Source organism: Balaenoptera physalus, assembly GCF_965194825.1.
Source record: "Balaenoptera physalus genome assembly, chromosome: 15".
Taxonomy (NCBI): domain Eukaryota; kingdom Metazoa; phylum Chordata; class Mammalia; order Artiodactyla; family Balaenopteridae; genus Balaenoptera; species Balaenoptera physalus.
Genome location: NC_138894.1, coordinates 46,501,640 through 46,523,785, shown reverse-complemented (window position 1 = coordinate 46,523,785; position 22,146 = coordinate 46,501,640). Strand labels below are relative to the sequence as shown.

The 22,146-nt window shown below is 34.8% G+C and overlaps 1 protein-coding gene across 1 annotated transcript in view; it reads left to right on the top strand.

Moving 5' to 3' along the window:
* The window catches only part of REL (REL proto-oncogene, NF-kB subunit), a 39,127-nt gene that overhangs the window by 3,859 nt on the left and 13,122 nt on the right, over window positions 1–22,146 (top strand). The window contains exons 2-4 of the mRNA XM_082426626.1: window positions 6,463–6,605; window positions 9,301–9,449; window positions 13,844–13,935. Of these exons, the coding sequence (XP_082282752.1) occupies window positions 6,463–6,605; window positions 9,301–9,449; window positions 13,844–13,935 (384 nt within the window). The remainder of the gene's footprint in view (window positions 1–6,462; window positions 6,606–9,300; window positions 9,450–13,843; window positions 13,936–22,146) is intronic.

Here is a 22,146-nt window from a genome sequence, read left to right as displayed (position 1 = left end):
AAATTCCCTTACTTGGATTCTTAAAGCCCAGATGAGAGAGTCAGCCTGATATATTGGAGTAAACCTGGATTTTAGTCCATGATGGACCTGGGTTGGTTTTTATTCCAGTTCTGCCACTCTGTGATTTGAAAATGGGTATAACTACTGCAGAGTCTTAATAGGAGCAAATGAGGTAATGCATGCCCATAAATGTTAGTTTTCTTCTGTACTGGAGCTGTTTTGGGACTCAGACCTCTAGGAAACAGGAGATCCTAGAAACACTTGGCACTTAATACTATTTAAGTATCCTGATGATTCTAGAATTTTACAAAACCTTAAGGTTACATAAAAATAGACTAGACCAGATGCTAGATAGAAAATATATCTTTCAAGAATATGTAAGCATGCCCATTTACTTTTAAATAATTTGAAGTGGTTTTGTGTATATTTAAACTAGGGGAGTAGAAGTTGACAGTGATGTTTGGAGGCAGTCTCCTTTGTCCACTTAAATGATGGTAAGCATTCTGAAGAAGAAAGTAAATAAAAAATTGCTTAGTAAATAAACCGTGTGTCCTTTTGCTAATTTGATTGATATAACTTATCCTTCCTTTGATTTCTTTTGCACCTTCTGTGTTAGTCTTTTTCTGTCTTTATGGGAATAGGCTTGAGTTTTCCTTGCCCTTTTGTTAATTGGATACAATTCTGTGTAGGAAGTGGTAACTCTAAATTTTTATCGTAATTGGGAAGAAATGGAAATACTCACCTGTGTCTTAAGGTAAAGAAGGTCATCAACATAATTCAGTTGGGTTTGAGGAAAGAAGAACAGGTCTTTTCTTTTTCTCCAAAGTGAGTAGAGGTAATATTTAGAAAAGTATATATTGGTAGCTCCATTTGCTCCTTTGGGTCTCAGGCAATCTGTTATCCTGTACTTCAGTGAATGAGATTCAGCCTCTAGTCAGTTATTCAAAACTGTGGTGTTCACACATTGGCATGCTGTCTTGTAAGAAGTGTTACTGATGATAGTTAAAATATTAATTTTGTAAAAGATTTATTTTAAATATCAGTGCAGTTGAAGGCTGTTTCTGTAATAGTGCTTTTTTTCTCTTGCTTGCATTTGGGTAAGCTTTTTAGAGTGGGAGAGAGTTACAGGTAGTCAGAATTCCTCCACCTAGTCTATCCATCACCCGGCTCATCCTTGTACATGAATTTTGGGGTTGCTTCTCCAGATATGTGCGTTGTTGTTGCCACTTCTTTATGTTTTAGGGCAATGGTTCTTAATCAAGAGTGTGTTCAAATTGCTTGGAAAGTTTTTTTCAGAAACAAGTCTGGGCTTTAGATGGATTTCTATCTCTATTAAGCAGATCTCAGGTGGGGTCAGGACATGTATGTTTTTTGAAAAAGCTACCTAGGTGATTCTGATATATAGCCCCAATATGAACTTTGTTCCAGGAATTTCATTGGATCTAAATACTCACTTGCCTGTGCCAAGATGCATTATCTTCTTAAACTAAGTTGCATTTATTTTAGCTTATTTGCTATATCAGTTATTGTGACTTTATCCGCAGCTGCTTTTATGCTGCTTGTTCTTTGAATTTGACCCCCCTGGGATCCCAGCTGTCATATTTGCTAATGTCATTCATAATTTCTTTTTCTTATAACTTTATATAATTTTGAACTTTAGTTTTATCAACTGTAAAATGGGATAATAATTCCTGTCCTGTTTTTATGAGGCTAAAGTTAAGAGGATCAAATGGTAAATGTATATTAAAGTGCCTTAAAACAGTGTTTTAATTACTATAATTAACATTTTTTCACTGTGCAATTAATGCTGGTTCCCAGTGCTAGCTGTCTGACAGTTGATCATTCACTTTTATCTTTTATTTCAATGTACGTTCTTTTTTTTTCTTTTTTTTCCAGTGTACTTTCTTTTTTTAATCTTAAAAACTCAAAGAGCACTCTTTCTTGCCTAAGTGCAAATAAAAACATAAATATATCTTGCAAACATTTTGGCTATATTTCAGATGTTATTCTGGTCTGTATGAGCATTTTACAATACTGTTAAAAATTTAGGGGTCAATCCCAGCTGTGCATAATATTGGTTAAAGAAAAGTACAGTAATCAGCTTGTTTAGAACCAACTTTTGAAGACATTTCTATGATTTTCAAAACTGTAGTGATTTGAGATAATCTTAGTTAAGAGTACTCATTTTCTCTACAGTTCCCTGATTTATGTTTTACCAACTTCCACTCCATAGATGATTGCATTTCACCACTTTTTATCTTCAGGAAGGATGGCACTTCAGAACAGGGTACTGAGGAAGGAAGTAAATGATACACTGTACTGATGCATGGTATTATAAATGATTTACAGCTGGGAAGTTTTTTTTAAATTATAAATACAGATAAAGAAATTAGAATATGAATAGGTATGAGGAGTATGAAGGTGTAGCGAGTTTAGTACTTACAAAGCACTGTTTTTTTCCTTAGTAGTACAACCTAATAAGGAAAATCTGAATAATTATTAATATAGTCTTTCAATGTTTGCATAATGTACACAAACAAAAAGATCTTTAGATTTTCAGTCATTCATTCCACAGATATTTACTGAATATCTGTGCAAGGCACTGATGAGTAGGACACAATTCCTGCCTTTAGGTAGCTTGAAGAAATAAAACAAGTTGTTTGAAGAAATAAAACAAGTAGCTTTTTTTTCAAGAAGAAATAAAACAGTGAGTCTTCCCTAACTTACAGTTATTTGCAATAATTGCCATAAACAAAATGCTGTGATAGTTTAGAGGAGGGGAAGATTATTTCCAGCTGGGGAATGGAGAATATTACAGTAAACTCTGGTTGTTAGACTTTTTACCAATAAAGAGCTTCTACAATAGAAAGAATAGAGTTCAAGAGTTTTTTTAAGTACTTGATGTTATATGATAACTAATATTTGTCATTTTTAGAATTTAAAACTCTTTAAAAAATGTTTTATTTAATCTTTCAACAACTGCTTTTCTGTTCTCTTGTCTACAGACTTTTTTCTTAAACACACTTTCTAGTTTAAGGAAGTATAACCAATGAAATATTTGAGTGCTCACTTTAAGCCTAGCACTTTTATTCACACTCCTGCCTCAAAAGTTAGCCACTTACCATTAGTGATGTCATTCTATATAAACTTCCCACTAAGACACCTTTAAGTAAGCAGTGGGCAGGGATTTATTTGACCTTTAGTTCAACCACAAAGATGATTTAAGATATTACTTAAAAAATACTGTTGAGTATTTTGAACTTCGTTTTCAGAGGAAAATGTACTTTCTTTTAAATACTCCTACAAGGATGTATAAGGATGTGAAATATTTGAAACTGAAATGTGAATTTGATTATTTGAAATATACAAGGATATATAAGGTTGTGAAATTTTTTGTCTTTTTTAATTAATTTTTATTAGAGTATAGTTCACTTACAATGTTGTGTTAGTTTCTCTTGTACAGCAAAGTGAATCATATATATATACATATATATACAAATATATATCCACTCTTTTTTAGATTCTTTTCTCATATAAGTCATTACAGAGTATTGAGTAGAGTTCCCTGTGCTATACAGTAGGTTCTTTTTTTTTTTGGCTGCGCTGGGTCTTTGTTGCTGCGCACGGGCTTTCTCTAGTTGCGGCGAGCGGGGGCTACTCTTCTTGCAGTGCACGGGCTTCTCATTGCAGTGGCTTCTCTTCTTGCAGAGCACAGGCTCTAGGCGTGAGGGCTTCAGTAGTTGAGGCACATGGGCCCCAGAGGGCACAGGCTTCAGTAGTTGTGGCGCGTGGGCTCAGTAGTTGCGGCACACAGGCTCTAGAGCACAGGCTCAGTAGTTGCCCCGCAGCATGTGGGATCTTCCCATACCAGGGATTGAACCTGTGTTCCCTGCATTGGCAGGCGGATTCTTAACCACTGGACCACCAGAGAAGTCCTATAGAGTAGGTTCTTATTTGTTATCTATTTCATATATAGTAGTGTGTATATGTCAATCCCAATCTCCCAGTTTATCCCTCCCAAGGATGCAAAATTGAAATACTCATCTGCATGCATTACATTTTTCAGTAAAATTGAAATAAGTATTATTAACTTGATTAGGTTAAAGTCAGTTTTCCCTGGCTCTGTCTTTTGAATAAACAAATAAGTAGTAAATTCAAGCGCAGGGAGTCTAAACCAAACAGAATAAAATTAAAGATACCAGTAATACTTTACTTAGTAACACGAAGTAGAAAATATGGAGCCATCAATGATTCTTTACTTTCTCTTAACCCTAATGTTCATTCAGTCACCAAGTACTGTCAATATTATCTTTTAAATAATCCTTCATTCCTATTATCACTACCAAATTTCAGAAATACTCTCATCATTGCCCACATTACTGTAACAGCCTCTGATCACCTTGCTTTCTCTTTTCTTTTTAATCTGTCACTGCCACCAGAATTCTTACTCTAAAATGTCAATCAGATCATGTGATTCCCCTGCATAAAACCTTTCATTGATTCTCTGTCACTCATAGAATGAAATCCAAATCTCCAAATGTACTCTGGCTTTGGTTCTCTTTCTAAGGGTGGAGGTGTACTTTATTTCCATTGGGGCTGTATTGTGATTCTTTAGCTCTTTTTTTCTGTGCCTCCACCTTTGGACACACTCCTCCCTTTCTCTAGAATGCCTGCCTTTCTCCCTTCCCCCTCCCCATCCTTTTGCTTCAGTACCTCTTTTTGTCCTTTGACATAGTTAGGCTTTCCTGACTCTTTTGCTCTTATTACAATTTTATGCAGAATTTTGTTAGCATAAACAAAATTTTGTTGCTTCCTCTATAGTCTAATAATTTGTGTTGTTTGCCTCACTATTCTGTAAGATCCTTGAAAGAAGCAGTTGTATATATACTGTCATGGTATTACTATAAATCATTGTTTTCAAGAAAGCATTCAAAATAATAATAGACCATTTACTGAATATTTGTTATATGCCTGACACTTGGTAAGAACCTAACACGTTATCTCTAATACAGCAACCCTATGTGGTAGGTGCTGTTGTTATTATCTCCGTTTTATAGAGTAGGAAACTTAAGAGATATGATATTTCCAGGGTCTTCAATGTTAAGATGTGGCTGAGTAGTACTCAAAAGGCCTCTTCCCCATACTGCACTGATAATACCCACTGTGTTACCCTTTCTGAAGATTTGCTTGCATCATAACAGAGGATAAGCCTTTAGTCAAATAAATGGATATCTTAATTGTGGGAATTTAGAAATCACTAAACTGATTGAGGGAGGGTTTTTTGGGGGGTTCTGGTTTTTGATTTGGGGTTTTTTTTAGTGGAAGACATCTTTATACCCCTGAAATAAAGATACGTTGCTAAGTACCCTACTTGTAAGCACACTTGAGTGTCTTTATTAAATGTCATTTCCTTGATTTGGATAATAAGAGGGGGCAAAAGTGCATATGTTTTAGACAGCTTTATTGACATATAACTAATGTACAATAAATTGCACATGTTTAAAGTATGCAATTTTATAACTTTTGACATATTTATACAATTTTGAGATCATCACCACAATCAAGTAATTAACATGTCTGTCATTCCCCAAAGTTCCCCATCCACTCCACACCCCTATGCTTAGGCAACCAGTGATCTGCTTTCTATCATTATAGATTAGTTTACATAGTCTAGAGTTTTATATAAATGGAATCATAACAGTATGTACACTTTTGATCTGGCTTCTTTCACTCAGCATATTTATTTTGAGATTCATCCATGTTGTTCTGTGTATCAGTATTGATTCTAAAGGTATATATTTTGAATTACATTTGTTATAGAAAGTAAATAATTATTTTCTTTTCTTCTGTTGTGTCTTATACTTCAGGTGGGACTGACTGAAAATTCTTTTGAGTGTAAAGTCCCTTCTGGAACTTGTTTTGCTCTACTATGTATAAGTCCTTTAAGATTCCAATGGAGATATAAAAAACTTAACATTTCCTTCTGCAAGGATTTAAATACATTTTCATTTTCAATGAACAGTCTTTTAGTCCACTGTTAAGTCTAATGTAAAATCAAGCAAAGTCACTTTTGGAATATAATATTGTACTTCTGAAGACTATCTTCTTGACCCTTCTGGGAGAATTTTGGGGGAAAACCCTTCTGCTTGGTCTCTTGTAAGTGGGTATCTCTGAAGTGGTTATCACAGAACTTCACTCTGGCATTAGTTATAGATATTAAACGATAAAGTGCTAACCAGTAAATATGATTTGAATGACTTGTGTTTACACTGTACGGGAGCTCAATTTGAATGAGAGAGAAGAGTGTCTTTACCACCCAATCTTTGATAATTACATTTCAACTTTGTAATTTAATACTGAGAGGGAAAATTTTTTAGTCTACTGTTTTATAAAAAACAAAACGGTTAAAATCCATTATCATTTCTATTGTAATCTCACCCTCCCCCCTTTTAAAATTTTCAGGTGGATATAACCCATGTATAGAGATAATTGAACAACCCAGGCAGAGGGGAATGCGTTTTAGATACAAATGTGAAGGGCGATCAGCAGGCAGCATTCCAGGGGAGCACAGCACAGACAACAACCGAACGTACCCGTCTATCCAGGTAATAGACCATTCTCCTGTGTGTGTGTGTCTCTTAGTTGCTTCATATTTTAGCTACAGCAACTATGTTAAAGACCCAGCTTCTTCACAGTGATCTCCACCAGCTTTTTCTTCCTTTTTCTTCTTTTTAATTGATCTATACTGCATAGAATTCTAGGGACATTTCTTAAGTACAGCATGGATTCTTCATCCCTGTGGATAGTTATACATTGTGTGTTAATCTAAGTAGAGTGATTCCCAGTGCTTAGTATACACTGGCAGCTCTTGGATGATGATCCCTTTTATGGAACAAAAAGCTAATGAGGAGAAAGCATTCTCTCCTTCCAGAGGTGATCAGAATTGTTCTGTAGATTGAAAACATGCATTTGGGAATTCAATTAGAATTCTTCCTGCAGTCACTTGGTTAATCTAGGGTCTGTGTAAAAAGAGAACATTTTTGTCTTTTTTCCCCCTTACCTTTATTGCCTATCCCTGATACTCTGGGTTGCTTTGACTGATTTGAAATATTGCCACTTTTTTTTTTTTATTAATTAATTTTTATGGCTGTGTTAATTAATTTTTATGTCTGTGTTGGGTCTTCGTTTCTGCGCGAGGGCTTTCTCTAGTTGTGGCAAGCGGGGACCATTCTTCATCGCGGTGCGCGGGCCTCTCACTGTCGCAGCCTCTCTTGTTGCGGAGCACAGGCTCCAGACGCGCAGGCTCAGTAGTTGTGGCTCACGGGCCCAGCCGCTCCACGGCATGTGGGATCCTCCCAGGCCAGGGCTCGAGCCCGTGTCCCCTGCATTGGCAGGCAGACTCTCAACCACTGCGCCACCAGGGAAGCCCCCGCCACTTTTTAAATATAGTTTTTTCATATTAGCATAAATTTTTAAAGCAGTTTGACTTTGGTAATATACTATAATTATAAACTATACTATATTTGTATTTTATATACATTTCCTTCAGTTTTTAATGATTTTTTTTTTTATTCTTTAAATGCCAATTTAAAACCTTAATGGCAGAGTGGATTTTTGAAAAGTGTTATTCAATGTTTCATCAGCAGATCTGAATTCACTATTTTATAACTAGATTAGTTACAGAGTTTACTCTATTGAACTTAAAGGAAATGCTAAGTTATATAACAAGCCAATGGCAAAATTACATATTGAATTACAAATTCCAATCTTCTGTCACATTTTTTTGTTAGCAATATGGATTTGAGTTAGATCTAAGTCTTTTTATATAATGTTAAAATGGGAGAGGTGCTAATAAAAGGTAAATAAGAAAACAGTAATCTTCTATTCCTTTAAGAGCGAATTTTAACTCTTCTCCATAATTCAGCTTATTCTATACATTCTCTTTAATATTTCTAAGATCTATATCCTTACCATTCCAGTACGTTCTAAACAACTTTGCAGCTTGAGTTCTACATTAGCCTACCTTATGCTTTTTTTCTTTTTTTCTTTTTTTTTTGGCTGCACCACACGGCTTGCGGGATCTTAGTTCCCCAACCAGGGATCGAACCTGTGCCCCTGCAATGGAAGCACGGAATCCTAACCACTGGACCACCAGGGAATTCCCAACCTTACACATTTAAGTTGTTACCTTCTCTTTTATTCAGAAAGGCAATAAATACTTTCTGGTTACTGTTCAAATTAAGTTTAAATTCAAAATTATGGATTTTAATGCCCTTTTACCTGTGAAACCACCTATTCTTACTTAACTGCCTTGCCATTTGTGCTTGCAAATTTGCTAGCTTCCAACCTGAACATTAGCTCATCCCCACATGCTTCCTTCCTCTCCCGTGTTTAACTCTTCTCTTCTTTCTCAGTGTTCTGTGTGAAAACTTAATTTTGCAAAACTCAACTTGATTTATTGCCTGTTATACAGTGAACACTTGCAGTATGCTTACTGATTAACAGATATTTTTGTGAAATGAAATGTAATGTATTAAGTAAAATGATCATATTTGTGTGCTATCATTTCCATTATGGCTTAAATATATGCTTTTTTGTTTTTTGGCTGCATTGGGTCTTCGTTGCTGCGCGCGGGCTTTCTCTAGTTGCGGCGAGTGGGGGCTACTCTTTGTTGCGGTGCGTGGGCATCTTATTGCCGTGGCTTCTCTTGTTGTGGAGCACAGGCTCTAGGCGCACCGGCTTCAGTAGTTGCAGCACGCGGGCTCAGTAGTTGTATCTTGTGGGCTCTAGAGCACAGGCTCAGTAGTTGTGGCGCACGGGCTTAGTTGCTCCGTGGCATGTGGGATCTTCCCGGACCAGGGCTCCAACCCGTGTCCCCTGCATTGGCAGGCGGATTCTTAGCCACTGTGCCACCAGGGAAGCCCTAAATATATACTTTGAAGGGATGTTTATGGTATGACAATGAATATAAGAGCATGGCATTCAGTGACTCAACATCTTAGAATTTCCTCATGCTCTGTGATAATATTTTGGTGTAATTTTACTTGTTTTCAAAGGAAAATAAGCAAAAATCTGATGATATGACCAATTGAATTAGGGCACAAAATAATATGCCAAGGAACTGAGAGGTAAATTCTTCTCTACTAGTATTCTCTGTAAAGTTTCATCCAAACCGCAGTTGCCAGTCAATTGGACTTTATTTAGGGCTAACTATATTATATAAATTGAACTCTCATTTTGTAGATCAATTCTTAATGAGACGTATTTATGGATCATATATTTAATTTCCCCCCTTTTCAGATTATGAACTACTATGGAAAAGGAAAAGTGAGAATTACATTAGTAACAAAGAATGACCCATATAAACCTCATCCTCATGATTTAGTAGGAAAAGACTGCAGAGATGGCTACTATGAAGCAGAATTTGGACAAGAACGTAGACCTTTGTTGTAAGTACACAGTCACAGACATTTTTAGGAATAGAATAAGCATAGAATGAATGCTCTTGATTCCTATCCATGTACCTCTGTTATTTTTTAGCAGAATAAACTAATTCCTCACTGTACTTCTATTTACTATAGTATACATGTACATTTTCTTATCATTTGCATTGGAACTACCCTTTCATTCTTTATTAGTAGACACAGCCCATCATGGTAGCAGGAATACTTCTTTATTGTAACTAAAAGTAAACAAACTTATTTTATGCTGCAATTTTCTTTCTTAGTTTGAACAACTTATGAAAGATTTTCTTTCATAAATTTTTACTCTCTTTTCATTGATAGTTAACTTAAAAATTGCCAGATGTGAGAAAATCAACTGGAAAACTGGAATTATTATTTGAAAAGGGCAGTTATAAAATTAACATACAGCAATAGTTCTAAGATTTTTAAAAAGTATGTAATACTTTGTGTTTGAGGCTGCTGGATGGATCCATTCATCCTATTGGTGAGAGTGTAAATAAATATAATCTTTCCGGTAGGCACTTTAACAACTACATAGCAAAAGCCTGAAAAATATGAATGTCTCTTGAACTAGCAATTCTATTTCTAGGAATTTATCCTGAGGAAATAATTTCTAATTAAGCATGTTCAGAAACTTAGCTATAACGATGTTCATTGAAGCTTTGTTTGTGATGGCAAAAAGTTAGAAGCAATCCAGATAATAAACAAAGGGGGATTAGTTAAATAAACTGGTATATCCATGCAGTGTACTCCTATGTAGCCTTAAAAATAACCTTGCATATATGTCTTTGTATAGAATGATATTCCCAATATTTAGATAAATAAAATAGGGCTTTAAAACAATGTGTGATAAATACTTTTTAAAATTTTCATTTTATATTGGAGTATCGTTGATTAACAATGTTGTTTTAGTTTCAGGTGTACGTGATAAATAATTTTTTCAAAAGTAAACGTACATATACATAGTAGTATAAACACTAAGGTATTGATAGTAGTTGTCTCTGGGTGGAAAGAATTGTGGGGTTTTATGTTCTTTTAACTGGTGTTTATTTTATAATTCATTTTTTGTAACGAACATGTGTTGCCTTTGAGGAAAAATGAAACCAGTTGCAACAGGAAAAGATTAGTAGCCTCCTTAAATACTAGCAGTAACCATTTAGAACGTATACTTTTAAAATATTCCTCTTTCAGTAACAACACAAAACATAAACTATCTAGTTATACAAACTTGGCAAGAAGTATTTCCTGTTTATATTATTTGACCTCCCAATAGCATTTTACATTGTAGATTACTCCTTTATTGGAACATTATTATTCCTTGATTTCTGATTTAGTGAGAACAAACTCTCCTGTTGTACTTCTTACTTCTCTGGCTGTTCTTTCTCAATCCTAGTTACAGGCAGTTAAATTTTTGGACTACCTTAATTATGTCCAGTGATGCCCAATAATGCCTGTTAGGGCTGTCCTACCTTTCCCCTCAATCCAAGATCCTGTTAAGGATCATACATTATTTTTAGGTGTCATGCTTATTTAGTCTCCTTTAATTTAGAACAGTTTCTTGGCCTTTGTTGGTCTTTCATGACATTAACATTTTTGAAGAGTTTAGGTTGTTTTGAAGAATGTTGTTCAATGTGGATTAGTCTGAATGGTTGCTCATGATTATGTCCATGTTACCATGAATAATAATTTCATGTTAACATGAAATAGTTTGGATGAGAAACCTACAGAGGTGATGCTGAATTGTTCTCAAAATAATGTTTTAGGAGATGCGATATTAGTTTTTTCCCATTGGTGATATTAATTGGCATTCTATTGTAAAGAAAAACTTTTCCATCTTCCCCTACCTCAGTTGAAAAAATACTACTATAGACTCATGGATTCTTTTATTCAGTGTATTATAATTGAATGCTAGTCCATTACTAGCATTATTATTTTGATTTTCAAATTGACCCAAACTTGACCAATGCAAGCCCCTTCAAACTGTTTCCTGTGTCCTTTTGACATGTCCCCATCTTTCTTCGAGCACTTCTTTACTTTCTGACACAGCGAAGTGTTCAAGACTTACTTGTACTTTTCTTGCCCAAGCCTTGAAATCTTCAGTTTTTTCTAAGGATTCCTGGTTTCTTTCAGTAGGGAATGGTAATAAGGGTGATTGCCTTTTTGACATATTCTCTTAAATAGCTCAAAAGCACCTCAAATAGAATATGCTCCAAACCATGATCTTACTCTGATCATATATACCTCTTTCCTCTCAAAATTGGTCTTCCAGTGTACCTTGTTTTACTAGTTGCTATAAAAGCAAACATAGGTGTCATCCTTGACACCTCCTCACAGAGGTGCACACGTTAAATTCACTAACAGGTACCTCCTAAATAGGTCTTGAATCTATCCACTTCTCTCAATGACTCCATCACCAACATACTAATTGATCAACTCTCTGCCATCATAGGTTCCCGTGACATCATGTGTATCTCCTTTATAAAACTTGTCATGATTTCAGTTTAGCATCTTGGTGTGTGATTACTTCATATCTGTTTCACTAGAAAAAAAGTTTCAGCAAACTTTTTCTGTAAGGACCAGATAGTAAATATTTTAGGCTTTGCAGGCCCTGTGGTCTCTGCTGTACCTGCTCAACTCTGCTGTTGTGGCATGAAAGTACCTGTAGATAATATGCCAACAAATCAGTTTGTTCGAGTAAAACTTTATTTATAAGAACAGGTGGTGGGCCAGATTTAGTCCATGGGCTATAGTTTGCCAACCCCTGCTCTAGACTGTAAGCTCCATGAGAGGAGGGATTGTATACTCCCATTACTTACCAGAGTTTTTGGTACATAGTAGGAACCCCAGAACTTGTTGAATGACTATGAATGAATGAGAAATTGATTCATATAATCTCTGTGATCCTTGGTTTCCTCATGTGAGAATTTCAGTGTGTGAATAGGAGTCAAATATGATTATTCAGATGAAACTATCAAGTAGTGTATAAATATATAAAAACAAAGAGTTCTTTAAAATCTTTTGTCAAAGAAAAAGTGAGAACCAACCTAAGAATCTTTCAAAGAAGTGCAATACTTTTGAGGAAGACAATCATGGTTTCAAGGTTTCAAGAAAGGATTACAAGTTCAAGATTTACTTTTTAATTATTGGAGGCAGAAGAAGGAAATGTTAAAGATATTTTAGGTGCTAACAAAATCGCAGGTGTGGTGAATGTGAAGAGCATGAACAATAAGACAACAACGCATGGAGGGGGCAAACAAGGCAAGCGACCTCCTGGTGCAAAGGGCCATGTCAAGTTTGAACAAACAGTAATGTTAGTATAACCAAGTTTTGCTTCCTTATTCACACCCACCCAACTTTAATGATGTCATGGTTTTTCCATGTGGGAACAAGTATGACTGGTGGTGGTAGGGGAGTTCCCCCCACCATCATCTGTACTACACATATGCAAATTAGTAATATTTGTAGCAGTTGAGAAATTTTCCATAAATGACATTTTGAAACTTTTGTTAAATATTATTGTTAGTATGAAATATCTTTCTAATGAAAAAACTATGTAGTTTGATGCTTTCTTATGATGAATGATTATTATAACTTCATATGATAAGGCACAAAACATATTCCACTGCTGCTGGCAGTGAAGTCATTTGAAGTCAAAAACCAGATGTCCGTGGAGTGGAGAGGCTGAGGTGTAAGAGGATTAGCAGGCACTGTAGCAAACTGCAGAGCCCTGTATAAATGGGGCCACAGGTGCTTAGCTCCAGCCGGGTGTTTCTGTGCCAATCTACTGTTGCCAGACCTTTAAAATGTTCAAGAGAAGCCAGAAATCCAGAATGTTTATATGCAGTTACCTGGTTTTTAAATGTTGGTAGTCTACGCACATTTTTTTAAAATGTAGTCAACACTTCTATGAGCTCAGCAAAACTATACCTGTAGGTGTCAGCCTGTGGGCATCTTTTTACAACTTTTGCTTTACATTATCAAATGTACAGATTTTATTGATTTGATTATGAATTCGTTTGGGTGGTGAATTTTAGCTTTTTGGTGTTGCTTTCCTCTTAATCTTTGTCTACTTTGGTATATTTGATGCAGGAATATTAGTAAGATCTAACCATAAAATACTGTATGTAAAAGTGATAAAGTATACGCTGCTTTTCTTTTAACAATTCTCTTAGAAATATAGCCCCATTTTTTTATCCTCACATCTTTATCATAGCAATTGGAAATGTACTTCATGCTTTTCATATCTCCATCTGACATTATGATGACCCTTCAGTGCTGGATATATGCTTGATTTTTGCAGTATTCTTTAATAAAACCTCATTTATGTGTCCTTGTGTTCAGCTATAAGGAAATTTGAAAGCTCTGTGTTTTCCTTCTAGTTTTCAAAATTTGGGTATTCGATGTGTAAAAAAAAAAGAAGTAAAAGAAGCTATTATTTCAAGAATAAGGGCAGGAATCAATCCTTTCAATGGTAAGTATGTTTGATTTAATTATTTCTATTATTTGGATATTGACTTATTGTGTTAAATGATTTCTATTTGTATTTTCAACCTGTGCTTTAAAAAGCTGTCTTAAGTTCTGTGTTAACTTATATACTTGTCTTACACCTGTAAATGAGGATTGAAGTATATTTAAAATGCTTCAGTGTTGAAAAAAAAATTCTTATTCACACAAGGCTTTCTACTATCAGTGAAGAGTGTCATTGTTTTCTATAAGAAAACCCTCTCAAAAATATTCTGATTCTTTTGGAATGTGGCCTTCCTTTTGCCACTCCAGCAGACAATATATACTCCCCTCTCTGAATATTGAATAGGCACTGTGGTTATAAGGTATTGGAGTGCATTTAACTCAAGGGCATATTCAACAGTGAAACTTAAATTAATCCCAATGTGAAAGTAGTATAGAAATAGTAGAGGCTATACAAAATATTTTAATAGTATATTTGTGTGTACGGCTAGATATTTACTGTTTAGTGGATTTTGTTGGGGATGACACTGTCTGGTGTAGCACCTGGTAATGGTGCCACAATTGCTACAGAATAGGTGAGGGCTATATTTCTTGAATAGAAAAATGACTACCAAGCTGACAGCCTACACTACAGTGGTCTCCATTGTAAAGTCATCTGCAGCCACTTAAATATGCATAATTCAGGTATTGAACAACTATAAAATTTTCAAAGAATAGATTTCTTTGTCATATTTAAGATATCCTTATATTGTTAGTTTGTGTTTTTCGTGGATGTTTAAAAATAATTTCAGGGATATGATGATAATTTAAAGAATATGCTCATAGACAAGTAGTGTTTTTATGAATTATAAGGTCTGCATCTCTTTTCTCTAGGTCTTTATTTTTCATACTATTTAGTATAACACAAAAAGCAAAAGTCCCCTTCTTTCTCTTCAGTATTACTCACTGTAAGAGACTACTGTTAAATTTGATGTAAATTTTTCTAGAATTTTCTTTATACGTGTGTCATGTATATATATACACACACATGTATTTTTTATATAAATGGAGTCATGTTACACTTCCTAATCTACTGCTTCTTACTTTTCACTCAGGAATATATCTTAAACATCTTTCCATATTAGTACTTATAAATCTAGTTTACTTTCTAACAGTATTCTGTGGTTTGGGTAGGCTTTAATTTGTTTATCTAGTCATCTATTAATAAACGTTTAAGTTATTTTCAATTTACTAAAAAAACTCCATTGAATATAGACTTTGAACTCTTGTGTGATTTCTTTTTTTTAATAAATTTATTTATTTATTTATTTATTTATGGCTGTGTTGGGTCTTGGTTGCTGAACGTGGGCTTTCTCTAGTTGCAGTGAGCGGGGGTACTCTTCGTTGCGGTGTGTGGGCCTCTCATTGTGGTGGCTTCTCTCGTTGTGGAGCACGGGCTCTAGGCGCGCGGGCTTCAGTAGTTGTGGCATGCAGGCTCAGTAGTTGTGGCGCGTGGTCTTAGTTACTTAGTTGCTCTGCGGCATGTGGGATCTTCCCAGACCAGGGCTCAAACCTGTGTCCCCTGCATTGGCAGGCGGATTCTTAACCACTGGACCACCAGGGAAGTCCCTCTTGTGTGATTTTTTTTTTCCTTAAATATTTTCTATGCCTTCATTTCCTTATTTATAAAGTGGAGATAATAATAGTACGTACTTCATAGGTTGTTATAAGAATTAAATGAAGTAAAATATGTAAAGCACTTACTATATACTAGGAACTATTCTAAGTGCTGTATGAGTATATGTTATTAATATCATGCCTTGTTCTGGATTGGTAAAAACAAAAATCAGAAAACCCCCCAAACTTCCACAGATGGCCCATCTGCCTTTTGACTCCTGCATTTCCCTTTTTAATGCCCTTTCCACTGGAGTCAGGAGATCTGGATTTGAATTCCAGCACTGCCACTTGTACATGCTACGTGACTTGGGAAAGTTATGTAACCAAAGCTTTGGTTTTCTCTTCTGTGAAGCAGTGTTGTAATGATTAAATAAAATAGTGTACATAAAGTACTTAACATTTACTCCTTGACATACAAATAATACTTTATAAGTGGTAGCTATTATTTATAATCTCCTTGTTTTATACTGCATTATCCCTGTTTCATACTATGCCTAGACTTGATGGCCACTTTAATTTAAAAGTTGGCCTTTTACTTTAGCAATAAATCAAAATTTTAAATGAGCATACTCTTGACCCAGAAATTTTCTACTTTTGAAAATTATCCTAAGGAAATAATACCTGGTGTAGCTAGGATTTGAAAACAGGTAGCCTGGCTCTCGGGCACATTGCTTTATCTCAACTATGCTTGTTGTATTAACTGTTGTATTAACTCCCCCCCCCCCCATTAGAATAATCTTAGAACAGTGCTTTAGTGTATTATTGTGATTAAAAAATTGCAATGGCTCCTTAAATAGTTTAAAAACGAAATGGCCCTAAATTGGAAATCTTCCACATGTAGCTCCAACATATCTTTCCTACCTTCTTGTCCACTGCTCCTCTTCATGAACCATTCTCTATTCCAGAAAAACTGTTTTGTTTATCCACCCTGACCATCTCTCAGTCAGTCGTCTCTGTTCTTCTCACTACCATTGTAGGAATGTAAGCTTACATCGTTTTTTAGCCTGGACCGTTATTGATAGCCTCTAAACTTGTGTTCCTGCCTCTATTCTAGATCACCCTCCAGGCAGTTTATACACTCTACATCCAAAAAGATTCTTCTGAAACCAATATGAATCATTTCAAAACTCTGCTTATTATCCTTCAGTGACTCCACATCACCTTCACCAGTGACTCTCAATCTGAATGTGCATAGGAATCCCTTAGTACTTGCTAAAAATGTAGAATCCAGGCCACATTTTCCCTAATTTGATAGGTCTAATGTGGGGCCTTGGGCTCTGCATTTTAAGAAGCCTCTAGATCCATGTTTCTTAACTGCAGCTCACAGTAGGGAATAGATTTTATTTCTCTACTCAATACATACACATGCACACGTACACACATAGATAAAAAACAATATTCTTACTACATGCAATATACTCTCTAATCCATTCCTTTCCATTTGATTTTTTTTTTTAAAGAAAATGCATGTCCAACACAGTAAATTAATTTTATGACCAATGGGTCCTAAACTCTTAGTACATGCAGTATGCTTTCTATTCTATTCAATTCCATTTCTTTTTCTTTTTTTTTAAGACAATGCTTAATGAACCCACTAAATTAATTTTATGATCATTGGGTCTCAAACTACAATTTGGAAATCTCTGCCCTAGATGATTCTAATGCAAGTGATCCATGGACCACACTTTGAGAAACTCTGATATACTTGCTAGATTCAGTTTCTCAAGCATGACATTTAAAGCCCTTCATAATCTGATCCGTTTTCCATTCCAGCGTCATTTCTAGCTGTCATCCTCTGCCTCAACTTCCTGTCCGTCCTTCCCCTAGCACTGAGTGCACACATGCCATCTGAACTGTTGGCCATTCTGAATTACTTGTCATGTTAGAAGAGCCATATTTTTTCTTACTACGTGTTCTTATACGTGCAAGTTCCTAGCATGAAATGCCTTAATCTACAATGGTGAATTCTTTCTGCTCATCCCTCAAGTTTAAGGGACACTTCTTTCAAGCTTTCTGTGACCTTCTCAGAGCAAAGTATTCTGTTTTCCCAAAGTGCTGTACATATTCTAATATGGTTTGCTATAAATTTATTTACATGTTTCTCCCTCACTAAATCGTGAGACTCTGAAAGGTAGGGACTCTCTTCTGTGCATCTCTGGCACCTAGACCAGTGTCAGATACGTGGAAGAGGCTTAATTAAAATTTGTTGACAGAATAAATGAACAAATGAATGAACATGCCTTGTTTGTACTTGTCTACCAAAAATATTCAAATTGCTTTCCTTACCTGAAATGCCCTGAAAGCCTTTTCAGTTCTCTCTGAAGAACTGAAGTCATATCCTCTTAATTATACCATTCACTCAGCAATTGATCATGGAAAGCTTTGTGACAACTATTAGGTCATTTAATTGAAGCAGATTAATTTCATGCTTATTGTGGACAGAGTCTCTGATGGAACTTATTTATATTTCACTTTGGCACCTAAACAATGTATTTGTATTACTGTTATATTAGATATCTATCTTCACAGCTAAGTACCTTCAGGTAATGTGTTTCCTACCTGTATACAGTAGGTTACCCAACTTAACTACTTATGCATTCATTCCTTTGACAGATTTTTACCTTATGTAATCCTTATGGTCCTAGGTTGTTTTAGGTGCTCAGATTAAGTCAGTGAATAGAACAGACAGAAATTCCTCCCTTTGAATAAGGTATATTCTAGTGGAGAGAGACCAACAGTTAACAATCAACTTTACTAAACAGGTATATAATTTATTAGACAACTAAAAGTGCTAAGGGAAAAAAGCAGCAGTGTAAGGAGCCAGGAACCTGTAGTTAGGGGGATGGGTTATAAATTTAAGCAGAATGGTTAGAGTAGGCCTTGTTCTCTATTCTTTTTTTTTTTTTTTAATTTTTTTTTTTAATTTATTTATTTTGGCTGTGTTGGGTCTTCGTTGCTGCGCGCGGGCTTTCTCTAGTTGCGGCGGGCAGGGGCTACTCTTCGTTGCGGTGCGTGGGCTTCTCATTGTGGTGGCTTCTCTCGTTGTGGAGCACAGGCTCTGGGTGCGTGGGCTTCAGTAGTTGCGGCATGCAGGCTCAGTAGTTGTGGCTCACGGGCTCTAGAGCACAGGCTCAGTAGTTGTGGCTCACGGGCTTAGTTGCTCCGCGGCATGTGGGATCTTCCCAGACCGGGGCTTGAACCCATGTCCCCTGCATTGGCAGGCGGATTCTTAACCACTGTGCCACCAGGGAAGCCCCTCGTTCTCTATTCTGAAATGATTTTCATAATAGAAATAATTATTCTGTGTTTTATTGTTTTCCTAGAATATTGAAAAAAAACCTAAAATATGCATTTCTAATATTAAGCAAAACATATAATATCTAATCCCCCTGAAAAAACTCAAAACCCTAAAAACTAATTAAAGTAGTCTGAACTCAGCTATAGACCTTTCTTGGTTGTTTATTCTATGCTATTTTCAGGATATACTGGTAAATTCTACGACTTACGTAGGAATTTGTCAGCGCTGAACTGACACTTTTTTATAGATGTATCACTTAACACAGGAAAATTCTACTGGTAAAGATAACAAGATACTAGCCGACTTTGTGTTATATCTTTATGATATATAGAAACAACGGAATTGGAAACGTTTAGCAGAATAGGGTCTACAAATTCTGGTCTATGGACTTTCTCATTATGACAGTCTGTTCCCTAAAGATCAAATATGTGAAAATACAAAGACTATTAAAAATTGTTTTTACTTTGCATGTATCTAGGATGTTTTAAGGCGAGTCCTTATCTTTCTTGCCATTAGTTCTTTAAAACAGGAACTGTCTCTTGCAGATAGGGACATATAACAGTCAAGTAGTATTAAACTTGAGGCTTCATGTAAAATACCTGTTCAAATTATCTAATATGCGCTGAAGTCGAAATTGTGTGAGGAATTTATTTAAGGGCTCCAGTATCAAATTTTAGCAGTGTCCATTTAGCTGGCACCAAAAAAATGTCAGTTAGACTTCATAGGGGACTCTTACTGCAAAAGCAGGGAAAAAATTTTTAATTGTCATTTTCTAGTTATGTATTTAATGACATATAAGGAATTCTAATATTCAATGATTAAAATCCGTAAGATTTTTACAATAAAGTATTTGCAATTCTGTTTTATTAGTCACTTTACTTTTTTTCCATGTACAGAGGACATTGAGTTGTTGTGAGAGCACAAAGGCTGTTTTGCAGTTGAGTTTGGGGGGATTATTTTATTTTGGTAGTCTGAAAGGGAATACAGTTTAAAAAGGCAGGTAGTCTCTAACAGATTCTTGTCTCTAAAGTCTGGTTTAATACAAGAAAATAAGAGCCTTTCCTCACCACTGAAAACTTAAAGCCTAAACAGCAAGAAGAATAAAAAGCTCTTGTGTACTTCATTATCCTTCATTGCAGTCATTTTAGAAAGCCTTCTTTATTACCCTGTGCAGAACTTGGGGCACTTCTTTTATGTCTTCAGTACTCCTTGAACATACTCCCATTATAACACTTTTCATGTTACATTATGTAATTTTAGTTTATGCATCTGTTTCTCATCCAGACACTAATCTCACTAAGGGCAGGCACTGTCTTTTCATATCTCTATCTAACATTTGTTTTAGCACATAATAGAAGCCCAATAAATATGTTGAAAGAATGAGTAATTAATGATAGACTGCTATGACCATTTACCTTTTGCCTGGCACACAAGCGCTTAAATGTTAGCTTTTATTATAACTATACATTTTAAGTAACAGAAATTAAATGAATTATAACTAAACTTTGTTTTTTTTCCCTTAAATAAGACATAGCTCTTAAAATTGTTAATCTATATACTATACATTTTTGCAGTTAATTTTAAAATTTTAGTAATATTTAGCAATAATTAAAATTTTAGAAAAGTCAGATCTCTAGAGCTAGTAGGTGTTACAACTGATTTAAAAATTTAACCCCTACTTTGAAAACAAATAAATCATGATCATATCTTTTTGATAAAAATGAAATTCTTATTGCATATACACTGCTCTTAGGACTAAGGAGTGACATTTATTGCTAAAGATAGATTAAGGAGAATAATTGTTACCTTGTATGTATCTTTTTGATCAAGTATAAAGGGAAATTTTAAACTAAGAGAAATTTAAGAGAATTTGATTGGTCTCATTCTTTCTTTTCCTAGATTTTGCAACTATCATTTTTCACATTCCAGAATTTTTAAAATAAGACATTCTGTATTGTGCTATATATTTAAAAGCCTACTGCAAGCATTATCTAAGTGGAGGAAACATCCGAAGCATTCACTTTAAAGTTAGGAATGAGAAAAGGATGTGCACTCTTGCCACTTCTGTTCCACATTGTACTGGAGATTGTAGCCAGTGCACAGAGCTGATCAAAAATGAAGAAATAAAACTGTAATTATTGGAAGCTATTATTTACAGTGAAAACTCAAAAGGATATACAGATTATTAATATAATGTTTAAAAGGGTGAATGCATGTAAAATTAACTACAAAAGTCAGTTACATTTTATACATCAGCAGCAAATAATTAAAGAAAATATTGTCAGAAAATATAAAATACCTAGCAACAGCTCTAAGAAATGATGATCAAGATTTCTTTAGAGAAAATTATAAAATTTTATTATGAGATAATAGAGAACACCTAAATAGATGGAGAGGTATATCATGTTCTTTAATATCAATATTATAAACATTGCATTTTTTCCCAAATTGATATATGGGTTCAGTGAAATTCCAAACAACTCCCAACAAGATTTTTCACTAAATGTGATAAGATGATTCTGAACAGGAAAAGGAGGATAATTTATAGAGGAGGAATAGCGATGAAAAACTGACCTTATCAGATATTAGGGTTTATTATGAAGAAATACTTATGAGATATTAGGGTTTATTATGAATAAATACTAATTAAGTAATATTGGGGTAACAATAGACAAATTGACCAGTGGAGTAAAATTGAGAGCCCAGAAACAGACTTAAGAAAATATGAAACTTTAGTAAATGACAGTGGTGGCATGTCAGATCAAGAGAAAGGGAGGAAATATTTGATAAGCAAAGCTGGAAAAAATGATTATTTAAGTTAGATTCCCTACCTCTCGCCATATATAAAAATCAGCTTTCAAATAGATTAAAGACTCTAATGTAAATCAATACTTCAAAAACTCTTAGTATAAAATATTGGTAAATAGATTTTAGTCCTTGGCTTATATAGAAAGACAAGACACAAAATATTTTCTATAAAACAGTTGATAAATTTGATGATGTTTAAAATTTCAGTTTACTGTATTTTTCAGTTCTAGAATTTTGTTTGGTTCCTTTTCCAATAGTTTCAAGTACTCTACTAAACTCTCAATGTTGTCTTTAACTCCTTACATATATTAAGTGTAGTTATTTTAAATCATGTATCTGAAAACTTCATTATTTGGAACCTTTGTGGTCTGTTTCTATAGTCTGTTGTTTTTCTTTTCTTTAAAAAAAAATTACTTTGTCTCTTCTTATGCCTGCTTATTTAAAATAGAATAC